The sequence below is a fragment of the Phyllostomus hastatus genome, unplaced genomic scaffold, assembly GCF_019186645.2.
Source record: "Phyllostomus hastatus isolate PE091 unplaced genomic scaffold, TTU_PhHast_1.1 phas_contig_254, whole genome shotgun sequence".
Lineage (NCBI taxonomy): Eukaryota > Metazoa > Chordata > Mammalia > Chiroptera > Phyllostomidae > Phyllostomus > Phyllostomus hastatus.
Window position 1 is genome coordinate 8634756 of NW_025333810.1, and position 20786 is coordinate 8655541.

Consider the following 20786-nt stretch of genomic DNA (forward strand, 5'->3'; position numbering starts at 1 on the left):
CTTCTTCCCACGTGCACACCTCTCCTGGAGACATCCGGCATTTGGGCTGCGAGAGGCCGCTCATTAGACCAGCAGGTCAGCCTCTGCCCACCGGTCTTGGGCCTGAAACAAACTGGCATCTGGAGAAGCTACCATTTATCAGGAACAGAAAACCCAATGCACAGCATTTCAGTGTCCTGGGACAAGGCATATCATTCTTTTAGGTCCAAAGCCTTTTTCCTCTAACACACTATTTGAAATAATTCTGAAATGCAGTGTGATGGAATGAACTTCGATTCCAGAAAAAGAGACTTGGGGGCTAATGGGAGTGTGCGTTTGCAAGATGATGTCACCCGACAGCCCTCTCCCCGAGGTATCTGCTGTGAAATCCAGGGCCTGCCTTCCTCCTCTTCCCCTGCCTCTGCCTCAGGTGGCTTCCTGCTCCACCTCGCTGACGGCATTTGCCAAAAGAAGTGGAGGAGGCAACAGAACAAGGGGAGGACGGCCTGTTAGCCAAACTGGGGTTAAACCCCAATTCTGCTACTCAGTAGCTCTGAGACTTTTCACTTCTTCTGAATCTCATTGTCCTCATGCAAATGGGGTAACGATGCCTTCCTCAGGGTTCTGTGTGACGAGCACAGAAGTGGTCCATACATGATGGCCGCTGTGAGGATGGGGACAGACACAGCAGGTGGCACCGGTGTTGGACTGTGCGACCACGGCACAGACCTCACCCGGGGGGACGACAATCTGTGGAAATGATCTCCCTGTGACATGGAGCAAGAGTTTGCAAATGCAGGTTTGGGTTCTTTACACTCAAATGCCACCTTCCTTTAGGTAACTAGCATGGCCTGCAGCTCCTATGCAAATAAGGCAGGGGAGGTACAGGGCGGTGAGTGGTGGGGACTGGGCAGGGAGTGAGGCCCAAGCCCCTCTGACCCTACCTTGCCGGACTTGTCTTTGCCGCCGCTGCTGGTGGAGCTGAGGGACCGCATGCGCTGCTCCTTGTGCTCCTCCACCTCGGACTTCAGGTGCTCAATGTGCACCAGGTAGGCCTGCTCCTGGGCCTCCCGGGTGCTCAGCTTCAGCTCCAGGGCCTTCTTCTCTTTCTCCAGTAGGTAGAGCTGGGCCTTCAGCTCAGCCATCTCCTCCTATGGAGACAGAACATATGCGGCTCAGCATGGAAGAGCCTGGCCAGGTGCGGGAAGGCAGGCGAGTGGAAGGGGTCTGGGCTGCAACCAGGGACCTGCAGCAGTTATCCCGGTGCAGCTGGAGATGAGACAATGGGGGGAAGACGGACAGCTGTCTCCACAGCAGGGGAGGACAGATGTGGAGACCAAGCCCTGCGCTGTGTCACTCCATGGACCAGAACTGAGGTTAATGTGTAGAAGATACAGGCAAGCAGATTTGGGTTTTTACAATAACAAGAAACTTTCTAACACTTGGAATCCCCCACCTCACAAAGGGCACAAGTGCATAGTTGGAAACCAGTTTTTCAGTGTGCTGAGGCTAAGTGTCATCTGTCGAAGAGGTTACAAAGGAGGGTCACCACCACGAGGTTGGTCTGATTAGGTCCCTTCCAATCCCACTTCCTTTCCCACCTTCCATGGCACCAACGCACATGTCTAGTGGCCCCTGGTGGCAGCCTCGGTGCTCGCCACCCAAGTCAGACAGGAAGGGGGCACCCACTGCAACGATATCCTGCCCTAGCACTTGTCTCCTTTCAGGGCCCCAGGGAAATCAACAGAAGCAGAGTCCTTTGCAGGTGACTGACTGACTGGCAACTTCTCAGAGTGTCTCAGAGAATTCAGAGTAGAGGTTTTTATGGGGACCAGTAGTGACTCCAAAATCAGACAGTGCCCTGCTGGGACCAGGGGCCTGGTAACAACGTGACCACAAGTGTGTTCATGCGAAGTGAGTCATTTAGCCTGCCCCACCTCAGGCAGGTACTATGAGTATCTCCACTCATGGATGGGAGAATGAGGCGTGCAGGGGCAAGTTCATCTGCTCACAATTACTGCGTGAGCTGGGTAAGCCAGGGTTTGAACCCAGGCCACCTGGCTCAGAGCCCAGGCTCTCAGCCACTAAGCTACACGCCCCCCACAACCCTTTTTGATGTGAGCCCATGCGTGACGCTCATCTCTCTGCCTCTAGTGGAGGGCGGGGGGCCACACCTGACTCCCAGGTCAGTTTCCCCAGCCATCTCGATGATCTCACTTAAGAGGCATCTTCATAATGCTGAGTTGCTGTCCTGAGAGGGGTTCGCCATGGCCACTGATTCTAGTCACCCCTGAGTCACCCTTATGTGAGGTCATAAGCCCCAGGCCCGGTGTGCTACCCTGGGCAAACCAGCCCCGGGGGTGGGTGTTCTTGGCCTTGGTGTGGGGGAAGCACCCAGAGGGCACCCATTAGAGCTGGTAACACTCAGAGCTGGGAACACCAGACATGGACAAGGCAACATGCTCAGTGACTGCCCAAAAGATGCCAAACCTTCTAAAGACGAGACATAAAACTGGAGCAAAAGGTTTCCAGACACGGGACCCTTCTAATCTTCTGCAAAAGCAGCGGGACTCTGAAGGCTCTGGAGCACCGCAATCCGAGCTAACGTGGGCCATGCTGTCCAGGACGGACACACACAGGCAAGCGCGAGAGGGGGAATGATGGGCGCCAGAACACGAAGAGGGAGGGGTGCCCGAGGGGAAGGTGAGGTGGCCACTGTGCTGGCCAGCAGAGGCTGGGGCCAACAGGGAGGACCCGCGGCCTGGGCTTTTGGCACCTGTGCCGGGCAGGGAAGAGGGCCGGATCCGAGACCAACGCGGTCTGGGACTCTCAGTGCCGCGTAGAGTAAGAGATGAGGAGGTTTCCTCTCTGGAGACATGGTGAGGAAGTGGTTGTCGCCCTGGCTCTGGGTGGGAAGGGAAAGGAAAGCCCCTTGAATGAGAACCTCAAACCTGTGTCATGTGGAGATGTGGGACAGGAATCCTAAGCCAAAAACATAACAAAAACTAATCCCAAACCTCTCAAACCCACAGGTGCCCACAAATCTAAGCAGAGCCACCAGGTAGGGACATCCGCCGGCCAGGCCCAGGGGGCCCTGGGAGGACACCTGCGCCCTGAAGATGGGCGGCCACCCACATTCTCCCCCGACGCAGAGAGAAGACAGAAGTGACTCATGTTGAGGCAGAATCGGCATTTACGAGAACCAGAGATAACAAGTGAAAACTAGAAAACAAATGTTTAAAACAAAGACCTAACGGAAGAGTTGTAATGAAAGGAAAGGATGTTTATGAAAGAAGAATGGATTTGAAAAGGAGCCAAGTCAACACGAGGAATGAGAAGGTGGTCACTGAAGATCAGACACAGCAGTAAAACAACAACAACAACAACAACAACAACAACAACAACAACAAACCACCACCACCACCAAAACCCAGAAAACTTGTTTCTCAGCAGCTACAGTCCAGAACACAACGGTGAAACCCAACATAACCTGCTTACGTGTGTGCGTCGGGGAGCGTGAGCCCTTGGACACACTGCCCAAGGGGACCACAGGGGAGGGGACTGTGGTGCTGACCCTGCGAAACCCTCGAAGGAAGGGGGCCAGGGAGCCGAGCCAGAGCACTAGCTGGCCATGGCTGCCTCGGGCCATGGTGTGACGAGTTATCTCCCTCCAAGCTTTTACTAATTTCTACTCTTTTAGAGAATTCCTATAATGTGTACACATTTTATTTTCAAGTAGAAAAGAGAGTACTGGTGCTTTTATGCCACCAAAAAAAGTCTTTCCCAGCCAGAATAACACTGAATCTATCCCATGACAGATTGGCTTGAATGTAAAAAGGAGCCCTTAGTCCTTGGCCAAAGGAAACAGTTTGGAATAAACGGGAAGGGCAGCCTCGCAGCTCATGCCACACGGCGCGAGGCCCAGAAGGAGGGCTCCTGCCCAGGCCAAAGGGCCCTGTGGTTGTGGGGCCAAAGCCGGGCTCACAGGTGATGGGAGCAGAAATCAGCCCGCAATGGGTGAGGCTCCCCAGAGGGGGCAGAGGTCAGGTCCGGGCTGAGTGGACACGACCGAGATGTACCAGCTTGGAAACGCTGGGTGGTTCCTATACCTGCTGCCGCTGCCCAGAGTCTTCCCAGGTTTCACGGAGACTCACTCACGCTTGAGCATCACCAAGGGCAGCGGTGTGCCTGCGGAGTGAGTCACCCTGAGCGTGTCCGGGATGACCACTGCTGGCAGGCCCCTCCCTCTGTGAAGGTGGGGAGCCGAGGTGGCCCTGCTCCTTCTTCTGAGGACACTGCTGGTCCCAACGGGAGAGAACAGCTGGAAACTGTTAACTCAGCACTGCTGACACCTGCCCCGGCCTGACGAAGCTGCTTTGGGGTTTTAAACTGAAGGTGACGGGGCTGCAGCCCGAGAACCCCTCCCTCAGGGACTCCCGAGAGCCAGGGACCCTTCAAAACCCGAGGCGGAGAAAACCAGGCCTTGGCGCACAGGACTCGGCAGGAGGGTGGAGCCTGGAAAGCAGGTTTGGGAGCCCGATTCCCCGCCCAACTCCCATGTCAGCCGGCCAGGCGGCAGAGTCCTGCGCGGCCCCGGGCCTGTAAGTGCCCACCTCTGCCACCGGTCTGCTGAGAGCGGGCTGAGGCGTCCCAGAGCCGTGCTCCGGGCGGGCGGTTACCGGTTCCCCTCCACCTGCATGTGTACAGTGCGTCTCTGCCGTGGACTTCCCGCAGTCTGTACGCCCCACGAGTTAGGCGCACAGGCCTGCGCAGACCGCCTCATATCAGATGCCAGCCGCAAGTCTTGCGGGGAGAGGGGGCCCAGGCCACTCGTACTTCTCACTATCTGCCTGTGAATTCTGGGTCCCCCGCCCGCCGCCCCAGGACCACAGCTCACTAGCATCACTCTCTGGACTCGGGATTGCGCTCTTCGAAGGGCGCACGCAGGGCGGGACTGGCGCAGGGCGGGACCAGCGCCGGTTCCGTGCCCCTCCCCCGAGGCGGCGCAAATCCCCGCAGGGGCGCACACAGGTGCTCACCAACAGGGGCATCTCTGGGCTTTGGTGTACAGGCTTTTTATTGGGGTGCCATGACACGATTAAGTCACTGGTGACACCATGGAATTCGATCTGTAGCCATCCCCCCCCCCCCCGGAGGTCAAGGGGATGAAAGTGTCAACCTTCTAATAACTTGATTGGTTCTGATGGAGACCAGCCCTCATCCAGAAGCTATCCGGGGGCTGCTAAGTTAGCTCATTACCACAACCGAGACCCTCCTGCCACTCAGGAAATTTTAAGGGTTTTTGAAGTTTTGGGCCAGCAACTGCAAACAAATACCAGATACACTCTTCACCACACCCCAGCCAGCCATCTTCGGAGAAAGCACTCAGCAGGTGAAGCCTAGTGCCTGGCACCCCCGGGGGTGAGATGAGCCCAGTGTGTCCTGCTGGAGGTGGCAGTTTACCTGCTTCCCAGTGCGAGGCGCCAGCAGAGACTCAGCCTAGGTTCTTGCCAAGAAACTGCCGCATGGCACTGGCACACGTCATGGTGGGGGGTGCTCGGGTCACCGTGACCCCAGCAGGGTCCCGGCAGCGCCGAAGGCACAGGGGCCTTAGGAAACCAGGCTCTCCCCCAGATCTGCACCTGGCCTCGCCCTGCTCTTCCTGGCCTCAGGCTAACTTCAGAATCGGCCGAGAAGCACTTGTAAGCTTGTGGAAACTAGGGTCCCTTTCAATGGACAGAGGCTGCTGCGGCCTGCAGAGGTCAAAGCTGGCTTCTCCTGGAGGACAAAACACCCCAAACCTAGGTACTTCGGGTGTTCCCCAGAGTTCAACTCACGCCTCCAAGAGCACGTCCAGCCCGAGTGACCCCTGACACATGGGTACTGCCCTGGTCTACAAGTGAGGCTCTGGCCTTCCTCCAGGGAGAGCTGGCAGAGCGTAAGTGGGGCTGGCTTCTCGTCATCAGCTGACCATTTTCAGGGGCCTTTGTAGCCTTCTCCTGATGACAGTGGGGTGAACGGGAGCTGGGATCTGGACCGGGCCCACCCACGGGGGTACCTTCATGGCCATCAGCTCCTGCATCAGCACGGCGTTTTCGAGGTCCAGCCGCTGGCTGTCTCCTCGGGGCTTGACGTCGTAGCTGAGAGGGTCGATGTGGATGCTCTCCAGCTCCAGCATGGTCAGCTTGACCGCGGCCCTGTCGTTCTTGAGCTGCTGGATATAGTCCTTCAGCCTCTGCTCGTCTTCCTTCGTGAACTCCGTGTCGCAGCTGCTGGCTGTGGAGCTGGTCGTGCTGAGGAGGAAGGCAGAGAAAGCCCATCACATTTCCAAGTCACTGCTACAGGTCCTTTTCCCTCACTCTTCTCCACACCCCGTCTCTCCCAACAGTATCTAGATAGCAGTCCAGGGGGACAAAGCATTCTTCATGACATAGTAGACTGACACCACCTTTAGGAAGTAAATATAAAGGGCAACAGAGTATTTATATTTATACCTTTTAACACAGCAATGCGGACCCTAGAACAATTTCTAAGGAGACAATTCCATAAGAGCAACAAGATACACACATACAAGAATGGCTCATGGAATAGAGCACTTAGTGAATTAGAACACACAGCAAGAGAAGAGAAATTACTGGACGTGAGAGTACTAATGATGACAGTGGTGGATGTATTTTAAGTGAGGAAACAGGATAGAAAATCATATGCGAGCCATAAAAATAAGTATATATGTAGACAGCACTTTAAGAAAGGGGTGTGTTAAGGGACAAAGTAAGCTGAAAAACAAAATACCTATGGCGTGACCTATAGACTGTGTGCGCGCGCGCACACACACACACACACACACACACACACACACACGGGCTCACACGCGCCCTGCCTGCTGACAGCGCCCCCTCGTGGGAAGAGCGGGCAGGGGCGGGGCCACAGGGGAGGCCGTGCGCCAAGACCGCCCCAGTGCAGACCACCGCCATGACTGCGCAGGGAGCAGGGTGTTGTGGGCCTTCTGGCCATTCCCCATGGTTCACAGCTGAGTGTAGGGTCCACCACGGGGACTCACATCGGCCCCCGGGGCTCTTGACCACCCACACTGAATGATGATGACCGGGAAGGTACTGCCTGACCTGAGGCCGAGCCCAGGAACGGGGTGGCCCATGAAGGTTCCGTGGGACCCGGACTGTTAAAGGGGGACGCTGCAGCAGCGCTGACGCTGCAGCTCTCAGGAGGTCCCGCCCTTTCCAGCGGTGGGCAGGCAGCGCCCAAGGCCCAGAACGCGGCCCACTCCACCCAGTCAGTCATGGGCATTGGAGGCCAGTGTGGACCTCCCACAGCTTCTCTGGACCCACCCAGGACGGACCTGTGCTAGATGCAGCCCTCATGGAACGGGCTGGGGAAAGATGGCCAAAATCTGGCAGAGCTCCCAGATGAACACTGAACTCCCATAGAATGAGAGGTATTATCTCTGTCATTACAGATTTGGAAACTGAGGCTCAGAGACTTTATCTGGTCAAGAAGCTGGAAACCCGGGCACCTAGGCTCAGGCCACACGGCCTTCTCATTCCATAGCCCATCTCCCTAGGATCCCCAGTGCGAGGAGCAGGGAGGGACACCCACAGGCTGCTGGCTGCCCTGAGCCTGGGCCTCTCCTCCTCCGCTTACACTTGGACAGGCGTGACAAGGCCTCCAACTCAGTAGATGTAATGTCCCCATAACCAAGGTGTGACGAAAGGCCATGCCACTTCTGTGTGTGACATGTTATCAAGCCAGCCATACATGAGGAAGAGAACATCTCAGCGTCTGGGGGGAATCTTCACGTCAGAGAACTCCTTCCTACTAGGACAGGAACACGAGAAACTCCCCGGGGCTGCCCCACCAGACAGGGAGGACGGCCATGGAGATGAAGTGGTCAAGGTCAGCTCACCGCCACATGACACCTCTTCAGAAGCTGTGACAGTTAACTCCAGGCAGCAGGGGGGCCAGGCCGTGGCGCCTGGGGCTCAGAGGCTGCGGTGCAGGTTGTGTTGGATGCGGACACCACTCCCAGCAGTGGACTCTGAGTGAAGCAGATTAGCCTCCTGGGGGTGGGACTCACGCGATCACTTGAAATCCTTTTGAAGAGAGACTGAGATCTCCAAAGACAGAAGAAATTCTGCCTCCAGCCAGTCTCCAGACTGAACACCAACACTTTTTGGGTCTCGGCCCGCCTGCCTGCTCCCATAGCAAATGAGCCAAGTTGTTAAGAGCAGTCACTCTCTCTCTCCACACACATACATCCATGTGCGTGCGCACGCACACCCCGTGGGTTCCATTCTCTGCAGAACCCAGGACAGAGGGACCACCTCTACCTGCGACCCCCGCAGCTTACACATGTTGTCATTGTGGTGGGAACACGACTCACCCTCCTTGTGTCCATTTCCTCACCTGCAACAGGGAGGCAGCAACGGAGCACGCCTCACAGGTTGTGGGAAGGACTGGATGGGGGAAAGTGTCGGTGTTTGGAGGGGTGCCCAGCACGCAGTACGCACCCCGTAGAGGCAGCTGTCATGACTGTATTCCAGAAACACTGGAGAAGCTGCTCTAGGGCACTCCTCCAGGCCCTGGGGAACCGCTGCCCCAGTGGGACTCCCACTCCCACAGGGGAGACGGGCAAGTAAAACACACAGTATGCCAGGCAGGGAGATGCGCCACAGAGATAAATGAAGTAGTTACAGTGAATGCAAAGAGCAAATGGCTTATTCCTCGAAACAGAGTTGGAGGGAAGGCCTGCAGGATAAGGTGACATTGGAGTAGACCTGAAGGAGGCAAGAAAGGGACCCATGTGGGTATTTAGAGGAAGACAGGTCCAGACAGAGGACTGGGCAACTGTGAAGGCCCCGAGACCATGAGCTTGGCCAGCGAGAATGAGATCGGGGCTGCATCAGAGTCAGCAAAAGGAGAGGGAGAAGGAGAATCGGTCCAACAGGAGGGGGTGTGTGGTGGGGGGCAGGGTGCCAGGTCACGGAGAGTTTTATAAAGGTTGTTTGTGTCCTTTCCCCTGACAGGATCTGCCTTACATTTAATAGGATCCCTCTGCCTGCTGTGCCGAGGTGAGACCCCCTAAGGACCCCAGGGGCTATTGCCATCAATCTTGGGGAGAGATGGCAAGGGCTGGGCAGGGAAGAAGGAGGATAGAATTATCAATCATCATTGCTATGTTTTCTCCAGCTGCACTGAAAAAGGAGTGAGAAGAACAACACCTTGCAGTGGGAACACTTCAGGTGCAATTTCATAAAGAGAGGAAGCAGCTCAAGAGAAGCTTGAGGGAATAAACAGCATCCCTGGCAGAGGGCACCAGGGAGCCCGGGGGGCATCTGAGGATGGTGGCTGCCCAATGAGAGGGTCTCACTCAAGGGAGAAAACAAGGGCCCCTCCCTCAGCATCTCAGAGGTCTTCAGTCAAGACCTAAAGACCTGCCTGTAAACAGCTCACTGGTGGGCAAAACCATTCAAGTAGGACACCTTCACGGGCCGTCAACGCTGACGCAGAGAGGCAGATGTCTCATGCTCTACCGACAAATGAGCTCGAAATCAACGCAAGCCAAAGTGCTGGCTTTGCTCACAAAGCATTCCCTGGGGCTGCGTGTGAGACATGCTCGTGGGTGCACGGCCCCGATAGCGAGATGCTGGGGAAGAGCAGCACTGCCCTCCCTGGGAGCGGGGAGGAGGCTCCAGCACGAAACCCTCCCATGAAGCCGGGACTCAGGGCCAGAAGCCCACTTTACAACCCTAGTTTTTCCTTTCGTTAGAAATCATTTTGAAAAACGTTAAGCACACAGAAAAACACAGAGAATACCCAACACCCATGTACCTGCTACCCAGATGACTCTTTGGTCATGTTTTCTTCAGACTACTTATTAAGAAACACATTTATTCTTGAGGCGTTTTTTGTCTCCTTACACTGAGAGAAATCTCTGAAATTCAAAGAGCACTAGAAGCTAGAGCTCGCTAATTATTCTGCAGGCACTGAAGTGATAATATTTTGGTAGACTTCCCACTTGGTGGGGTTGGTCCACCCCAGGACTGTGGGCCGTGGCTGGGCTGGCCCTGCAGCGCCACCTGGGGACTTGGCAGGCACTCACGTCCCCGGGGCCCACCCACCAGACAGCAGGAATGGGGAACTCCGGAGTGGGGCCTCATGAGCTGTATTTCAGTGCACCCTCCCAGTGGTTAGAAGGCACAACCAAGTTGGAGAACAACTGGTCTACCCCAAAGATAAGCAGGTGCTGGCAGTGCAGCTTGTAAGGTAATGGGACCGCACCAAACTCCCTAGGCAGAGGACGCCGTGTGCTTGGGCTGATGCAGTGGGTGCCAGTGGTGATAAGCCGGTCTCTGACACCGCCTAGGTCTAGGGCCCAGACTAAATCGCCCAGCTTGCTGTGCCGCGGTAGAGTGGGGACCCTCATCGTCCCCATGTCACCAGACAGTGGAAAGGAGACAACGGGCAGGGCACAGGCAGAAGCAGCGAGTGCCGCCACAGGGCACTTGTTCTGGGGGGGAGGGGCAGCCATGCCCATGGCCCCGCAGCATCCAGCACTAGACTCAGGGACTCCCGCTAGAGATGTCAGACGCCTGCCGGGTCATCCAGAAAAGCCGTCTGAGGGTCAAAGCAGCTAGTGCTTGGCCTAATTTGAGAAACCATTTAGAACCGTCTGGGAGACAAAAGTGTGGAGCGGCAGAGGCCAGCAGGCTTTGGGGTGTCCTGGACCCCTCTAGGGCCGGGACTTGATCCTCGGCCAGGAGGGCTTTGGTGTCACCGCCTCTGCTAAGGATGTAGTTTTCAGAAAGGAGGAAAATGAAAAAAGAACAAAAGACCTCCTTGCCCAGATCCCACCCATCAGAAGCACAGAGCTCTAAAGTGCTTTTACCAGGGGAAAGTTTAATTTCAAGATAAGCACCACAGCCCCGCAGCCCCTCGGGTTCCTCTCCCTCTCCCTCTCTCTCTCTCCTCCAGGACAGTGGAGGGGAGCAGATCAGGAGAGGTTAATTACAGTCCTGCTTTGTGCCCTTAATGTTCCACCTCGGAATATGATTATGAGGTGGTAGAAGTGGGGGAAGCCACTGGCCTTTTCTCTGGCCTCCTGCAGACAAAGGCGCTGCCGGTCCCCCGAGGGCTTGCTGCCGGCACTGGGTGAGGCTTAAGTCATCCATTAACTCTCCTGCTCGGCCTGCTGGATGATCTCAGTTGTCAAGACTGAATAAATCACTTGGCAGGGCGGGAGGCCATCCGTGCTCTCTGAGAGGGGCTGTGGAAAGGGCTGCAAACGGAAAAATCCAGGGTGGTGGAGATGCACTTCCGTGTTTTGCTCTGGTTGTGCGAGGTGCTGGGCCTGGTCGTGTGGGGGTGTCCTTTCCGTGATGTTCTGCTTGAGCTCTCTCACGTGGCTTTGCTCTGTGTCTCTGAGATGCAGGTGGCTCTTCCCACAAAGAGCACCCAGGTGGCCTGCAGCCAGGGTCCTGGCCACGAGGCATGGGTGCAGGTGGGTTCAAGTCACCCTTGATTTCAATGATCCTCTTTGTACCTCTCCACCAGGTCCCATCCTTGTGCTCAGGACAACTCCCTATCCTGCTTTTCAGGAGAAAAATACACTTTTCTTGAGCTTTCTCATCTTGTCTTGGTAAAGAGCTAGAAGGGCATTTCCTTTGCCTTGAAATCCAGTGATGGATTTTTTCCTGTTTTTTTTTGTCGTTTTCCCTGGCCTCAGCCGAGATCCCACTGCACCGGGGAGCAGTTTATTTCCAGAAGGAAAGTGCTACAAGACTGGCCCTCTGTGTTTCTAACCACTTTAAACGTATCTGGAGGAGGGGCCGGCCCAGGCGACACTTGGCCACGCCTGCCACTCCAGAGTGGCCCCAGTCTCCAGCAGGAGGGTGGACACTGCCCACCGCTGCGTCTTCAGTGCTGTGCTGGCGGTGCCGCCTTCCTCTCACTCCCTCCCTCTCTGCTCCCGACAATTCTTTGTCACAGAGGACTAAAAACATGAAACACAACCAAACTTCTGAGGTCTGTAACGCTCTCGAATGGTTATCAGAATTCTCTAGGAAGATAGGTGGGGGCTAGCTGAAGAGAAATTAGGCAACACAACGTGGGTGTGGGGAAATCTCCCAGAGGACCGGAGTCCTCAAAACTGCCCGGTGCCAGAAAGCTCCGGAAGACGCCGCTGACAGGGGAAGTCCACGGGAGACACCGAGGCACTGCGGAGACACAGCCCGTGTTTCTGCAGCCCTTGCCCAAGATGCCAGTGCACGGCGCTGGAGACCAGGCTTCGGGAAACACGCCCTCTCCCAGCTTGGTCCCTGGTGATGCACTAAGACAGGCCCTAGTAGGCCAGGCAGCTATACTGTTGCCAACCATGTCCCTGGCATTAGGAAAATCTAACATTATAAATGATTTTCAACATCACCAATAGTTAAGAGATACAAATTAAAAGGGTATGGTTTTCCTACACATTAGCTAAACTGGAAGAAATGTATGGCACCCAGTTTTAGCGAGGCTGTGGAGGAACAGGCCCTCTCGGGCGCAGGCTGTGGAGTAACTGGACCACGCACGGAAGGCTGCTGGACATCCATCACCTCTGGTCAGCGCACTGGGACGGTAGCTGCAGAGTGTCCCCAGGGTGAAAAGCTGGACACGAACACTCACCAGGAGGAAGCTGTTCAAATGCACAATGGATTGCTGTCTGAAGGAGAACTGTGCGGCCACTGAGGAGGAGGACAGGTGGAAAGAGGTCTGACAGACAATGTGAAGAGGAAAGCAAGTTTCAGGAGAGTCCACGTGACAGGAACCCTGTGAGCCTGAAAATCAGACGGGGTCCTATTTTCAAAGACGCCGTGTTTTGTTCTGCCACGTACACTCCTTCTCTCTTCTTTTGGGGCCTGCCCCTTCTCTTCTCCATCTGTGGGGCTCCTGAGGGGGCTGGGGGGAGGCACTCAAGCCTATCTGGGTAAGCTGTGCCTTCCGGGCTCTTCATACACTACACCAGGGAGACCCGTCGGCCTGCACACAGATGCAGGTGCTGTGTGGTGATCTGCTGCCAGGGAGCCTGCCTGCAGAGGGAGGGGATGAAAGCCAGTGTGGGGGGGTCAGGCCGCACAGCTGGATGCGGTCTGGCCCGGCTGTGCGTGGGCCTGTCTGCCGAGGCTCAGTCTCATCACAGTCTCCTGCCGTCAGCCTCGGACGCAGCTCCTGCGTGGCAGATCCGATAAATGTCCTTCCAGCAAGACCTCTCTTCGCTCCAGCTGTTTGGCCCTTTCTGTTGCTGGCAGCCAGAGGTCTTCACTGATAGAAAATGAACAGTTCCGTCTGTGGAAATACTCCCCAGACTGTGTGAGTGTCCTTCCCAGGGAAGGCCGCAACACGGAGAACTTTATGTAATGCTTGGTTTCAGTTATTTATTTTTGCAACAACCATTTCACTCTTCCGAAGTCAGGAAGTTAGGTCTTAAAGAAAAGAAAAAGCATGTCAGCTCTGTCCCTCGTTCCCACAGAACCTCCCAGGTCAGCGGCGAGGACGTGTGAGCAGGCGGCGAGGACATGTGAGCAGGCGCCGGAGCACCATGCTGTCACACTGGGGTGACAGCGGTTGCAGACAAAGTGCGTTATTACGGTTATGAAAGGGGCCAGTGGCTTCTGCGCCCGTGTGTGGCATTGCGTCGTCCCGCCGCGTCACAACCTCAGAGGCAGGATGCGCGTGAAAGCCCCGTGTGCGCGCTCCTGTGCCCGCGCGGCTCGGGCTCGGATGGCAGGGCGGAAGTGGACTCTTCAGGAGAGCAGCGTGGAATCGAGCTCGAGTCCTCTGTGCTTCGATGGGAAGCCCCGTTCGAGACCACCGTTTGTTCGGGGCTGCTCTTCAGTGAGGTCGTCCTTGAAAGGGGAGGCCAGGTGCTGAACTGATCACAAGCTGAAGAGGTACTTCACCTAAAATTAAGTGTCTCTAAGAAAACTGCCTCAAAATCAAGGCTCATCTGTATGTTAAAGTAGTGCTAACACATTCAAAACCAGCATTTCCACTGAATGGATGGTGCGAGTTTCCACTCCTGCCGAATTTGTCTCTGATTTGGATTAAAACAACAAAATTATTTTTGGGGTAGGGAAGGTGTGTGCAAAAATCTGAAACACTCGCCTTCTAGGCTACTGAAACAGCACGCATTTCCTGCCAACCCAGCTCTAGGCTCACCCACTCGACAGAACAAGGTCACCGACAGAGCAAGAACTACCTTCTACTGCAGACGAACATGGAAATCACAGATCATGCACGTCTGGAAGAGGCATTAAGAAGAGCATCTGCTTTCTGCGTTCAGACAGAAGAATCTGGTTTTAAGAAAAACATAAATTATAGTCTGTGCTTCCCTGAATAAGACATTTGTTGCTGGGGTCAAGAGAAAATCAGTCCCCTGTGTTTGCGGGCACCTGGCCAAGTGCGTTATGGGAATGTCCCCTTTCCTGAGGCACCAGGTGCAGGACAGGTAAATGGAGCCACGTGGGCAGATGGCTGTGGCCTGCCAGTGGGAAAGATGAAAAGTTAAACTGCTTTTAGGCACCAGGAAAACATCAGTATCTCTCCTTTAGCTCTTGAGAGTCAAGCTCTCCTTACATGGTTCGAGTCACCTGACCTGCAAGGAGGCACTGTGTTTCCGTGACACGAGACCCACCCTGGTTTGGTGGAAACAACAACATGTTCGGTGCTGACGTCCTGGTTCAAGTCCTGATGCCCCCTGATCTACCTACCAGTCCTGTGACCATGACCTTATTTAGGCAAGTCACTTACCTATCTCTACGCCAAGGATTTTTCCCCTGTGAAAATGGGAGCAACTTACCCTTCCCGTCTTTTAAGATTTGGTGCTCAAATAAGAACCTCTAACAACGACCTTCCTAGACCGAGAACTGGTATACACATGGAAGGCATTCACATCTTTAGGGCTTCGGTGGCAAGAAGTGAGATCACTAGACAGGTTTCATTGGCCCCCATCGAAAAGAATCCAAAAGCTTCAGCAAATTATACTTAGTGGGTCTCCATGGCTTTTCTCCTCGTCTTTTTCAAGAACTCACTTCAGTTTTCTATATTCGCAAACTTGAACTCAGATTCATGATTAAGTACGTGTTAAATAAGCACATGCTAGGAATATGGTGTCGCTCTGAGAGACAGAGATGAGACAGAGGGGGCTGCTACTACTGCCTGAGAGCAGCTGACCAAAGACAGAGGCGCAAGACAAAGGGAGGAGAGAGAGGCTGGGACACGATGCAGTGGTACGGGCTTCGGGTGATTAGGGACCCTTTGCAGCCAGTAGATGCCCGGGATGCTTCTAGGAAATGGAGAACTGTAAAGAAGTGGAGGACGGAAGAAAAACAGGAGAAAGAGCCCCTGACAGGAAGGTGGGTGTGGGTTCCATGCCCGCCACTGTTTTTGAACAAACATCCCCTTTTCCCTGGGCTGCAGTTTCCACAAATGAGAAGGCCAAATGAGAAGCTCTCCACACTGCTTCTCCAACTCCTCCCCAGATGCAGCAGGCCGCAGAGGCCAGGGTCCCTGCCTGCGGAGCCCAGTGAGCAGAGGGCAGGACACAGCCCCTCCCCTCTCGCCGCAGACAGGCCGAGCATTACCTGGTGTGGCTGTTGGAGGACAGGCTCTCCCAGGGCTGCACGCTGCAGCCGGCCACGGCAAAGGCGCCCCCGCAGCTGCCGTCCAGCTTCAGGAGCAGGGCCTTGGCTGCATTCTCAGCCGTCTTCCGGCAGTCGTGCGCACGCTTGAGCATCTGAGTGATGTTTTCATCCCCTGACTGGTCTCCTGAGAGAAGGCGATGGATTAATGAACACAGATCCAGGTGAGACAAGCCTGGGAACAAGCGTGGGGGATCACTTCTCAGTTACTCGGTGGAGGGGTAGCGGAGGCCTGGTGGAGAGGCAGCAGTGGATGGCCGTGCTCTGGGCCCGGCTCTGTCACTCAGAGGCTGTTCTCAGGAAAGCATTCCTCTGCTCCGGCTCCGCTGTCCTTGTCAGCAAAGGAAGGGTTGGCCGATGTGACCTCTGAGGCCTGTTTCCAGCTCTACCATGCTAGGATTTTCTAATTATCGAGGCTCCTGGCTTCTCCTCCCACCCAGTTACAAGCCAACTGCTTGGCCGCTCTTCCCCATGTGGGCATGTCCTTGTGAAGGACTGCAGGGACAGCCTGAGGGAAAACTGGGTTGTATTTCCCGAGCCCATGGTTTTGGTTAGAGCTTCGCATGGGCAACGGTGACAAACCTAATGGTTAAAGTGGGAACTTCAGATTGGCCCTGCATTTTCTGTGCTGACACTATCCCTGACCTCTCTGTCTTGGGTCTGTCGTGGCCAGTGGCAGCTCTGTGCCTCCAGGGGCCAGGCAGCTGGGCTGCAGCCAGAGGTCCGGGGTGGAGGACGCCCACCCGAAGCCAGTGAATCCCCTGGCCCAGAGCTTCACCTTCTTGTTGCATTTTAAAAACTGTACTGGTCCGACAGGTCAACCAGATTGCCTTCTCTACAGCCTAGATGCACGGCCTTCCAAATATTGTCAATGAAAACCTTACGCCAGAGCCTAATATACAAAAATAGTAAATGTGGAACTGGCCGAAGTGGCCAGGGGTGGCCACTTCATTCTGTGGCCGCTCCACCCCCGCCAAGCCCACTGCTGAGGCCCAAAGAAACTCCTGTAGCTCCCAGGGCACGGTTTAAAAAGCACCTGTCTAATACATCCACAGTGAACTTACCCGGCGCCTGCACTGTCAACCAAGAGACAAAGAAAAAACCCACAATAAGTGGCACTATGGGTAAATGTCACAAACTAGCCCTGCTTTGCGGTGCAACTATATAGCCCTTCAGGGCCTGTCAGCAGGATGGGAGAGTGAAGTGTCCAGGGAAGGACTAAAAAATAAGCCACCTCTCAGCCTCCTGGAGAGTGGGGGGAAGCGTAGGTGCGCACACCCTGCAGGCTCAGGTTCCCGGGCCTCCCTCAGGCCGTTTCTCTCAAAACCTCCACACCTTTCTTCCTTCCACAAATAAAACATTTTCCAGCTCCTACCAAGTAACTGTGATGAGTAGACACAAGCCCAATAAAAGGTACCTTTCAAGGACAAAGCAGTTTAAAACATTCCTCCTATACAAACTGGAAATAAGATGATTGATTTTTTCCCCCTTTAATTGATCGGTTTTCTTAATACATATATTAAAAAACCTGACAGCGGGCCAAGATCAGTTTAGTATCTGTTTAATATGAGGAATAAAGTTTTACAGTTCAGTTAAAAGACCCTGAAAAATGAGGTTTCTAATGGAAATGCTGGCAGAGCTTCTACTTCTGGGCTGAGATGGCAATACTATTAGGAAATGCTGAGCGGGGCGTGGAGGACGGTCACCCGCACACACGGGGGCCGGCTGCCCCGCTGTGCAAGCTGGATATAAAGCAGGAAATTAATGCCCAGGACACTTCCTTTCCTTTCGACTTGCTTCAGATCCCTGCACATGTCAAAACCGAAGGAGAAAAAATATGCACATGTTCCGTGCAAAAGCCAGACCCTAGACAAGGGTGGGGGAGTTGCTGGCAAAGATGGGAGGGATTCATTCCGGAGGTGCCCTGATGGTGACCTTTGCCAGGCGTGTCTCATAGCTCTTAAAGAGAAGCCAGTCCTTGCCCTGGCTGGTGTGGCTCAGTGGACTGAGGGTTGGCCTTTGAACCAAAAGGCTGCCAGTTTGATTCCTGGTCAGGGCACATGCTAGGGTTGTGGGCCAGGTCTCCAGTTAGGGGTGTGCAAGAGGCAACCAATCGATGTAGCTCTTGCACATCAATGTTTCTCTCCCTCCCTTTCTCTCTCCTTTGCCCTCTCTCTAAAAAATAAATAAATAAAATCTTAAAAAAAGAAAAGCCAGCCTCTGACTGATGGCCTGGTACCCATGGCTGAGGCCCCCTGGTCTATGCACACATACCAGCACCCATCTCTGGCTAAGAAGTGATCCAGTCCCTTCAGATTTCTGTCTACTTGCTGTTACTTCTCCAAAGAAGCTGCTGTTGTAAAGCGTAGGCTCCAGGCCTGAGCACTGAGGGGTCCCCCTTTCTCCCTGGATCTCCCTTCCTTCTCACGCACCATGTCTGCGGCAGACCTCCTCCCGTTACTGCAAGGACCAGGTCCGCAGTCACTGGTGAAGTTTTAGCGAATGTCGCTAATCAGGATGCCACACTTGTGTCTTTTCCAATTAATACTCCCTCCCTTCTAGTTACTTAAAATTGAGGGACAGAAGTGGGGAGCAGCGCAGGTCTGGAGGAACAAATGAGGCCAAAAGGACCTGGGACTATGGGGTGGGGAGATGGGGGGGCGGGTGCACAGCACCGCTCCGCCTCAGGGCCAGGCGTGGGGCGAGCAGTCCAGGGAGCTCCTGAGAGCAGCGGGAAACCACTTCCTCTGCGCACACGGGACACCTGCACACAGGGCAGGAGGACACTCATGCTTCAAAACTACCCGAAGGGAGAAACCTGGAGAAAAAGTGCAGCCAACTACAGCCGCAAGGCGAGCACAGTCCGAGTGGGCAGCAGCACAGAGAGAAGCCTGGCACAGCCGTCCCTCTCGCCCTGGAGGAGGGCCTCCCGCTCTGCCTGGCCCTCCTGCCGGCCTGGGAGGAGGTGCTTCCTAAGAGGGTGGGTCTGCTGGAACATATGAGTGATTCACCACTCCAGTTCCTGCTGCATTCAACATAAACAATTTACTCACTCAGTCATGAGGGGAACATGAAAAACACTGGAGAAGTGAGTTCCACGCTGCGGGGCAGTGCTCGGGTGCCCACAGCTGGGATGGGGGCAGCAGAGCCGAAGAAGGAAGAGGGGCAGGGGCTCGGGCCACACTTACCCGGGGAGGACCCCACGCCGGCCGCCCGGAACTGCCCCAGGATGAGGCTCTGCTCGCTCTCAGCCAGGGCCAGGAGGAGCTCGTAGGCTTCTATGCACTGCTCGCTGAAACACAAGCACGAGCGCCTCAGCTGTGGCAAACACGGGCCCCTTCTCCGCAGGGCCGCCCCACCCACTCCAGATCCACTTCTCAGCCTGGCCGCCCTGTCAGCACAGAAACACCCTGGACAGGGCCAGGACGTGCTCTGCTGAGTTGTGCCCCACCCCCACCTTTTCGCTTTAAACTAGCATCTAGAAAAATACAAGACACCACACACGTGGGAGAGGCAAGTTTGTTGCCCTCTGCACGATGTGCTGCAAGGGAAAGGTACTGCAGCCTGCGGTGCTGGCACCCACGCTGCACCAGGGCTGGTCTGGGTGACCAAAAGAATACGGCAGCAGGGGTGGCATGTTGCAGCCAGGACTGGATTGTTAAAAGCTCTGTGACTTCCGTCTCGGTCACTCTCGCCCTGCCCTTTTTCACCCTCTCTGGAGGAGGCCCTGTCGTGAAGACACTCAAGCAGCCTCACAGGAGGCCCATGGGGTGAGAAGCTAAGGCTTCTGGCGGACAGCCAGTGGCGGGCTGAGGACTCCACCTCACAGCCATGTGAATGAGCCGCCAGGCACAGTTAAAGGTTCTGATGACAGTCCTGGTGGATGGCTTCACCAGAACCCTGTAAGGGACCCTGAATTAGAGCCACCTGGGTTCCTGACCCTAAAAACTGTGACATAATAATAATTATACAATAATAGTTCACTACTGTTACACTCCAGAAAGGAGACTGTTTTGAGCAGAAAGGAGACTGTTTTGATCTAGATCTGCACTATTTGACACAGCAGCCACTAGCCACATGTGGCTACTTAAGTGGAAAAACTGCAAGTTAAAGGAAGTGAAAAATTCAGTTCCTTGGTTGCAGTAGCCATAGTGGATGGCACAGACAGAGAACAGCTCCATCCCCACAGCTCTAGTTGACGCTTGTCAAACTGTGTCATGAAATACAGAATCTCTGGCAAAATGTTAGTTTTCTTTGTGCCCACCATCACGGGCACACCAGGCAGAGGACCAAAAGTGACCCCTTTCTCATTGCCACTGGTGACCCCATGTGAACCCGTGTCTGCACAGGATGCGGGGCGCACGCACACTGCCTGTGCGGTCCCCGACAGGATGCACTGAACCTCTGCCCGAAGCAAATTACCTACTAGCTTCTCCCAGCTGAGTGGGGGAAATATTGCTTAACTCAGCATCTAGTCATTGGGCCATCTGTTTTCTGATTGCCTTTGCTTCCATCTTCCTTTACTGAGATAAGGAAGAGGGCCCAGCCGGGAGCCCTGGGTGTGGGCAGCGGCTCCCCTCCAGGGCGCCCGCCTGTCAGTATGGAGACGCCGGGACACTGCTTCGTGCCCGAGGGAGACAGGCAGATGTGGGTGCAGAGCAGCCTGCTTCCAGAGTTATCAAAGTCGGGTTATCGCTTTGCTCTGGTGTGTCTGTAAACAAGTGCGACTGCTCTCTAGCTTTGGTTCTGTGTGCTGTGGTTTGACTTTGTTTTCTGAAGAAACAATGTTTCTTGAAACAATACTGAGCTTTTTAGAGGATGCCAAGAGTGAGATATAGTCACTACACTGGGCTCCTGGCAAACACGCCTGAGTAGTGGCACCAATAAAATAAACCTCTAAAAGGCAGTCATAAAGCAGAGCTTTTCAGCTATTTAAAAAGCAGTCATTTAAAAATAGATAAACTCCACAGCTGATGGGGCAGGAATAAAAGGGGTGAACTCCTACACCACCTGCTCATCATTGAGTGCGTCGTGGGCACTTAAACGGGCTTGTTTCTATGGGGGAAAGCCAGCAGCACGCCCGAAGAGCCATGAAAATATTCTTGTCCTTTGACC

At 54.7% G+C, this 20786-nt stretch overlaps 1 protein-coding gene across 5 annotated transcripts in view; it reads right to left on the reverse strand.

Moving 5' to 3' along the window:
* The window catches only part of MCC (MCC regulator of WNT signaling pathway), a 394500-nt gene that overhangs the window by 13889 nt on the left and 359825 nt on the right, over positions 1–20786 (reverse strand). For all 5 annotated transcript variants that reach the window (XM_045837875.1, XM_045837873.1, XM_045837874.1 and 2 more), the window contains 4 exons: positions 18860–18963; positions 15615–15798; positions 6038–6272; positions 924–1130 (listed from right to left, as the gene is read on the reverse strand). In XM_045837875.1, coding sequence (XP_045693831.1) covers positions 924–1130; positions 6038–6272; positions 15615–15798; positions 18860–18963 — 730 coding nt within the window. The remainder of the gene's footprint in view (positions 1–923; positions 1131–6037; positions 6273–15614; positions 15799–18859; positions 18964–20786) is intronic.